Raw genomic sequence first — 7072 nt, 5'->3', positions numbered from 1 at the left:
CATGTTGAAAAAAAAAGCTGCAACTTTTTAAGGATATGTGTACTGATGGGAATGTGATGGCTGGGATTGCTGATCTCTTTTGGAAAATGTTAGCTGCTTGGCTTTCATGCTGTTACAATGGCTTCTGTTCTTTCTGACCCAGGACAGGTCCAGAGATGAGTTCTCACTCCACTCTGTGTTGGCTGAATACTGGCACTTCTGTGTCACTGACTTCTTATTGAAGCCAGGAAGAGATGTCAGCAACAGTGCCTCAATATTTCTTTCTGTTCAGATTTCCTTTAAATGAATATTCTACAGTCTTGGGTGCAAACATTTTTTCTGTTGAAGAAAAGACCATGAGAGAAATTTTTAATTGAACAACAGGTATAGTCTTCATTCTCAGTGACGTCACCGGTCTCTAGTGAATGGATAGGCTGCATTCTCAGTGATGTCACCGGTCTCTAGTGAATGGATAGGCTGCATTCTCGGTGATGTCACCGGTCTCTAGTGAATGGATAGGCTGCATTCTCAGTGATGTCACCAGTCTCTAGTGAATGGATAGGCTGCATTCTCGGTGATGTCACCGTCTCTAGTGAATGGATAGGCTGCATTCTTACAAAGATTCCTAAAATGTCTACTAGTCTTTTTAAAATCCATTTCCACTCTTATGTATTTGCTTTTATAAGAAAATAAAAAATCTCGTATGTTTTCTAGGAAAAGTTCTCATCCATGGCAATGCAGGGATTTCCAGGAGTGCTGCCTTGGTTATTGCATATATTATGGAATCTTTTGGTATAAAATACAGGTAAGTGCCATTTTTTTTCTGCATGTTGGGAGCACTATATAAACCACTAGGTGCTCGTTGTGCTTGTATTCATTTGAAAATACAGTTTTGTGTCCAATGTTCATCTGATGAATTCCAGGCCCAGGCTGCACATAGGGCCTCTACTTCTGGCCAAGTCTACCCTAACCTTGCTCCAATGCTGGTGCTAAGCCCCACTTCTTGTAATTCAACAGACCAATGCAAAAAGCTTAAGAGAAAGTGGTGGCTTTGTCACTGGGCTAGCATTTGGCAGAACCTGGCACCATTGGGTGGAAATTAGTGTCACCTTGTCTAGCCATCCAGACTCTGACTAAAGCCTTGGTTTAAGATCCAGAGGCTCCACGAGAACAAGACACTATGTTGAGGAATAATCCAGATACGTGTAAGCACTGCAACCTGTCTGGACTTTAGCATTATTGTCAGCAGATATACTTGCTTCCCTTACAGGGTCACTTTAAGACACAGCAGTGTTTCAACAACACCACTTCATCAGGTGATCACTGTGCGGTGACGATGGCCACAATCTCGGACCTTGTCCCATTAGTGGTGGAATGTATTGAAGGCATAGCCCACTTTTTGGACCATGCTTCATGTTGCACCAATATTAAGGGTGTAACATGAAGCATGCAGACACCTTTCCCAAAAAGCCAAAAACAAATCGCCATTCATTCCTTATCAGCATTTTTTTTTTTTCTGATTTAGCGAGACTCTGCATGGCTCCATTCCCCCACAGTCATGTGTCCCATTCACAAGGATCACTGAATAAAAATACTAGAAGTCCCATCTACTACAGCAGCAGACGGACTCCGCAGAGCGCACATGCAGCAGGGCGGTGACTTCACCGCAGTTGGAGTCCAGCAAGCACTGGCAATAGAAGGTCTGGGATAAACAATGCCATAGCTTGTGCATTGCACATACGCTGCTTCCAGTGCCTTGTAGCTGTTAGCTTGCTTATTGGCGCAGTTCATTCTTTATATTACATACGCTGCACTGATCACAGTTGCAATACTCTGCAGGCCTCAATGCTAAAATATATAGTAATTGCACTTTTTATATTTTATGAGTTTTGGTGCATTTACAAATTTTTTTGTAAAAGGTGTACTATGTCTTTAAAGTGATATTAAAGTCAAAATAATTTAAAGCTTTTTCAAACGCTGATGAAATCGCTTACAATAAATGGATGCTTCTTGATTTTTTAAGTTTTATTTTACTGCAGAATCAGCTGGTCCCCTAAACAATGGTCTTGACTTCCTGTTTTGGAATGACTCCTTTCTCAAGTAGGGGTGCTATGGAGCCACCCTTGTGTGTGCTAGTAAGCTGTGTGTGTCTCCACAAACACACAGACACAGCAAATCAAACTACTTCGCTCCCCCCTGGCCCCTTCTCCTCCTTCCTCCGTTCTCTAAGGTAGTAGGTGATCTTGAACTGGACAAGGAGGTTCAGGGAAGCTGAGCTGAGAGACTTGGAAGCAGCTGTTCAGAAACATAATCATTGTATGTGTTTGGGCAAAAATGTAAAGCATTGCTTTGGTGGGCGATGTATATTTGTTCTGGATTCATTATTGAAAAAAGTTTGAATGTTTACTAATGCGTTAACATGTCTGTGCACGTGGAGACACATTGAAAGTCTTCTGCCATTACTTACATTGAATACCGTTTCTTAGCACTGATTTTGTGGGGACATTTAGCCTGACATGTACTGTACCACTTCAGCTATAGAAAAATGTATTTAAGATTGGATTTTTTTTTGTAATTTAAGTCAAAGGCTCTTACAGTTGGGTTGACGAGACCCAGACCAAAGCAGCTAAGTTATTCAGAATCGCATGCATGTTCTGTTCTGATGACATGCATTATTATCATTGAACTGCTTACGTACTGCTGCCTTACTGTTTCCATAGTTTCTGGTATCTAGTGAAAGACGTCCATTTTAGATGACTTTCTCTTCCGTTCTCTTACAGGGACGCTTTTACATATGTGCAAGAAAGAAGGTTCTGCATTAATCCCAATGCTGGATTTGTTCACCAACTTCAGGTACGGAGGCGAGGTTGGAGAATTAACCCTATGCCGTTTTCAGGGCCCTGATGCTAAATGCATCCAGTTCTACCCTCCGTGACGTCACCACACCCAGAAGCAGTGTAAAGGTGGCCATACACTGTACAACCCTCGCAAGACTTTTGTCTTGCGATGGTTGTAAGCTGATTAAAAGCTTGTACGATCTGCCTATCTTGGACAGGCAGATCATACTTGCGATCATCGCTTCCGATGACGGTAATGAGGGGCGGGCTTCCGATGACGGCAAACGGGCAATGTGCGCGTGCGCACACCGGCCCGTTTGGCAGTTGTGGAACAAGTAGGCCACTAACCCGGCAAGAATTGTACCATTCTCGGCAGGTTTTCAAGCCTGCTTGTTCGACGGAAGATGTGCGACCGTACAGTAGAAACGGTCGCATGCCTTCCATACACTTTGCGATTTATCGTACGATCGCAGGATTTTCCTGCGATTCTCGTACGATTGTACAGTGTATGGGCACCTTTAGCCTGGCTATACACTAATGGATATATTTTGTTTAGCTTGTGTGCTGAACAAACCACCTAACCCTGCCGAAATTCAACCAGTGCATGGCCAACTTACTGCTGTGCCCCCGAGTAAACACACAGAAGTGCCATCACAGCTGAGGTCTCTCCCTGCACCTCATGTGGCAGTGGTCTGTGAGTAAATAAACAGCAGTGGTGCCACGTTTGCCTGTCCCTGAGCAACTAAAGACAGGTAGGAGTCTTGAACTGTCCAAAATTTTTTGCAGGCTAATTGTATCCTTTGTCTGTTTTGCAGGAATATGAAGCCATTTATCTAGCAAAATTAACCATTAAAATGATGTCGCCTCTGCAAATAGGAAGGAATTGTTCTTTACAATCTGGTGCTACTGGTAAGTGTCATTCTAATGTGTAGGGCCTTGTGTGTATAGATGGGGTTCAGGCTGTATATGAGCAGTGCGTACAGTTTGCTTTCTGCTTGTGCTGCGTTCTTACAGCGGTGCGTCATGTCAGCGCTACAGTGCACCTATGGACGTATGCTGAGGAGATTGAGCATTGCTGATTAGTGCGCTGTAACACTGACCTATCAGACCGCTGTATGGATAGAGAATCTCTCACACAGAGCAGCAATACTGATAGGGAGAAACAAAGCACTGTAAGGATTGATACTGAGAAAAATTAACCTTTTAGAACCGTGGTAAATGTTTCTGCCCTCCTTTTTTAATTTAAGTTCTATTTGGCTTTTAAAGCTGACGTTTTAATTTTCTTATATTTTGCCATCCTTATTTTAGGCCCAGTAATGTCATGTCTGGGTCTCTCTACTTCTTTCTCTGTACAATGCAGATAGATCATGGCTGGCAGGGTGCTGTGATCAGTACTCCTCGAGCCCTCCAGCCCTGATGCAGGCAGTGGCTTGGCTCTTGGGGGAAGTTGTGCAAGTATGTCAATGCCTTGATGAGCCTCAGTCTGGTGGAGTGGACGTTACTAGGGCAGGCCTCATTTGCATGCAGACTGATTAGGTAAATTCCCACATGTGATGCTGAGCCTCCATGATTGTTAGACCTGAAATCCAGTGAAGGAAAGGAGCGGACCAGTAATGCTGTAAAGGACGGATCTTCTAGATCAGTGGTTCTCAACCTGTGAGACCCCAGGACCCACATTTGTCCACGGTCATGAAGTCACGACCTAAGTCGCACTGCAATAGAATGCACGGCGGTGTGGGCTGCTGTGCTGTCATGGAGCTCCATCCATACGTGCATTGCTTGTACAGCTCCCATGCGCACCAAGTAGAGGTGACAGGAGCCAGAATGTGATGTCACCCCAGTCCAGGCATCTCTACAGAACATGCGAGGGAGCTGTAAGCAATACAGGTTTGGATGGAGCTCCCTCGCTGCTATACCCCCAGCCCAGCCCAGCCCACCTCAAGCTGACACTAAGTGCCGAGCAGCATATTTTGAATGGCTGCTCGGTGTCAGAACCGTCAATGCTGCGCTAGGGGGAGGCTAGGGAGAGGCTGAGGAGCCTCTCACCTAGAAAAGAGGATAGCATGCGGCGACCCACTGAACATGGGGTCGCGACCCACTTTTGGGTCACGACCCACCAGTTGAGAACCAAGGTTCTAGATGATGCTGATTGTCCTCCAGCCAGGAAATGAGGCGGGCTCTATCTGATTTGCTGCAGCTTCTAATACAGATTGTGAGACGCTCACGTTGTGTGCAGTGAAATCAGAGTAAACCTTTCCATTCAGGAGAGAAGCCGGTACAACTATAGAAGGCTGGACGTCAGCTTGCTGCACTAAAGACCAGTCACTGCTGCTCTCTCCTTTGTGCAGGGTGACCAGTCTTTATTACAGGTGGCAGAGACGAGACCAGTCACCCTGCACAAGGAGAGAGAGCAGCAGTGAGCGGTCTATACTACAGGAGGGGGGCGGAGATGAGACCAGTCACCCTGCACAAGGAGAGATAGCAACAGCGAGCGGTCTATACTACAGGAAGGGGGCGGAGAGGAGACCACTCACTGCTGCTCTCTCTTTGTGCAGGGTGACTGGTCTTGTCTCTGCCCCCCTCCTGTGGTTTTCTACGGGCAGCCTGTAGCGGGTGGTACCTGCTGGGTACCTTCCACAGTTCTGCTCCTGCCCTGGCTATGTACAGCACAGGGATGATGTCACTGCTACTTTTATGTGTTTGCAAAAGCATTTGTGACTATATATTTAAATAAAGGTTTTTGTGTTAGGAGATTAGCTGCGACCTTTCCCTATTCATCCATATTTTTTTTTTTAAAAGGTTGGCATTAGAAATGAGATATTCTATAAGGCTCATGTGTACAGATGTATATGATGTATTTATTTATTTTGCATTCAGGAAGCCTGAAAAGGACTCTCGAGGAGGATGACGAATTTGGGAATATGCAGATGTCGGTAGCTCACGACGTGTAAACCTAAACCACACCTTGCTACACATTTTGACTCATTTCGGCCATGTTTTGTCCGGGTGCTGCTGTTGTGCTTTAAATAGACAATGACGGGACTTTTCCACGGATAAACAGATGGCACTGATTGTTTTACTGCTTTTTACACAGCTGTTTTACTAAAGAGAAGAAAAAAAAAAAAAAGTTTTTCATTTGGATGTGCAACTTGGTATTACTGCAATAACGCACTTTTCATACTTTAAGTTTTTTCTTTTCTTTTTTGTATAATATTAATGCAATGCAACCGATGGGAAGGAAACCTGTTTCTATAAAATGTAATTTATAAGGGGGAAAAAAAAAATAAGGCTTTGGTATTAAAAAAAACAAAAACAACCTGCTTTCCTATTTATAATGGTCTGGCCCTCTAGCAACTTCAGCGCGGAATTATAGCTAATTTGCCTACAAACGTCAGGTGGTCATATTTGTTTTCTTTTTTTTTTTTTTTGTAAATACATTTTTATAGGTTTAGAAGTTAAGAAATTTTTAAACTAACCGGATTCTATACAGATTTAAAAATAAAACACAAATTATGCTACTTGATCATTGGGTCAGATTGTATACTATTGAATAACCTTCTGTATCAAAGTTCTTTTTATTATGCAGTTTCTATCGTGGCGTTGGCCTACAGATTGTTCCTAACCGATTTTTTTTGTTCTGATGTTTTTCAAATAAACAGACTGTAAAGTAATAAAGTGTCTCCGGGATCTTGTGTTCTGTTCATGGTCACGTGGAAGCAGGTATGTAGTTTTTAGTGTATTTTCGGCTCAGAGGAAGACGGGAATGGGGAGGTTTCACTATACAATCTGGTGTTACAGGTTCACTTTGGAAATAGATACAGAGCCAGGTGCGAGGGCTCAGCTCACTAGACTCAAATTGTAACTGAAATGTCACATTACTCGGCCTTTAACAGCTATTGCACACAATTCTTAAAGTGACAGTCAAAGTTTTTTTTTTTCTCCCCCTTCCCAATTCTGCTGTAGGGACTTACCTTAAATTTAAGTCTCTTAATCCGAACGTCTACTGTCCTTTTCAGCTGTTCCTCCAGTGCTGACTCCTCTGTCCTCCTCTTCTCTGATGTCCCACGGTGTCTGTGCGGGCGCACGCTGCTCCATAGACTTACCTTGTGTCTCTCCTCGTCTCCCGGCCGAACATCTGAAGTGCGCAGGTGCCCGCCCCAAGATCCTTTGCGGCTGCCCGAGACTCTTCAGATGTTCAGACGGGAGTGTGCGGCAAAGACACAAGGTGAGTTTAAACCCTTTTTTTTTTTTTTTTT

At 43.9% G+C, this 7072-nt stretch overlaps 1 protein-coding gene across 1 annotated transcript in view; it reads left to right on the top strand.

The window, feature by feature from the left end:
• Positions 1-6092, top strand: part of STYX (serine/threonine/tyrosine interacting protein) — a 12894-nt gene extending 6802 nt beyond the window's left edge. The window contains exons 7-10 of the mRNA XM_018561092.1: positions 694-784; positions 2760-2832; positions 3632-3725; positions 5694-6092. Of these exons, the coding sequence (XP_018416594.1) occupies positions 694-784; positions 2760-2832; positions 3632-3725; positions 5694-5767 (332 nt within the window). The 3' untranslated portion in view covers positions 5768-6092. The remainder of the gene's footprint in view (positions 1-693; positions 785-2759; positions 2833-3631; positions 3726-5693) is intronic.
• Positions 6093-7072: the final 980 nt, after the last annotated feature.

The sequence above is a fragment of the Nanorana parkeri genome, unplaced genomic scaffold (assembly GCF_000935625.1).
Source record: "Nanorana parkeri isolate BGI_ZX_2015 unplaced genomic scaffold, ASM93562v1 scaffold499, whole genome shotgun sequence".
NCBI lineage: Eukaryota > Metazoa > Chordata > Amphibia > Anura > Dicroglossidae > Nanorana > Nanorana parkeri.
This window is presented reverse-complemented; position numbering and strand designations above follow the sequence as displayed.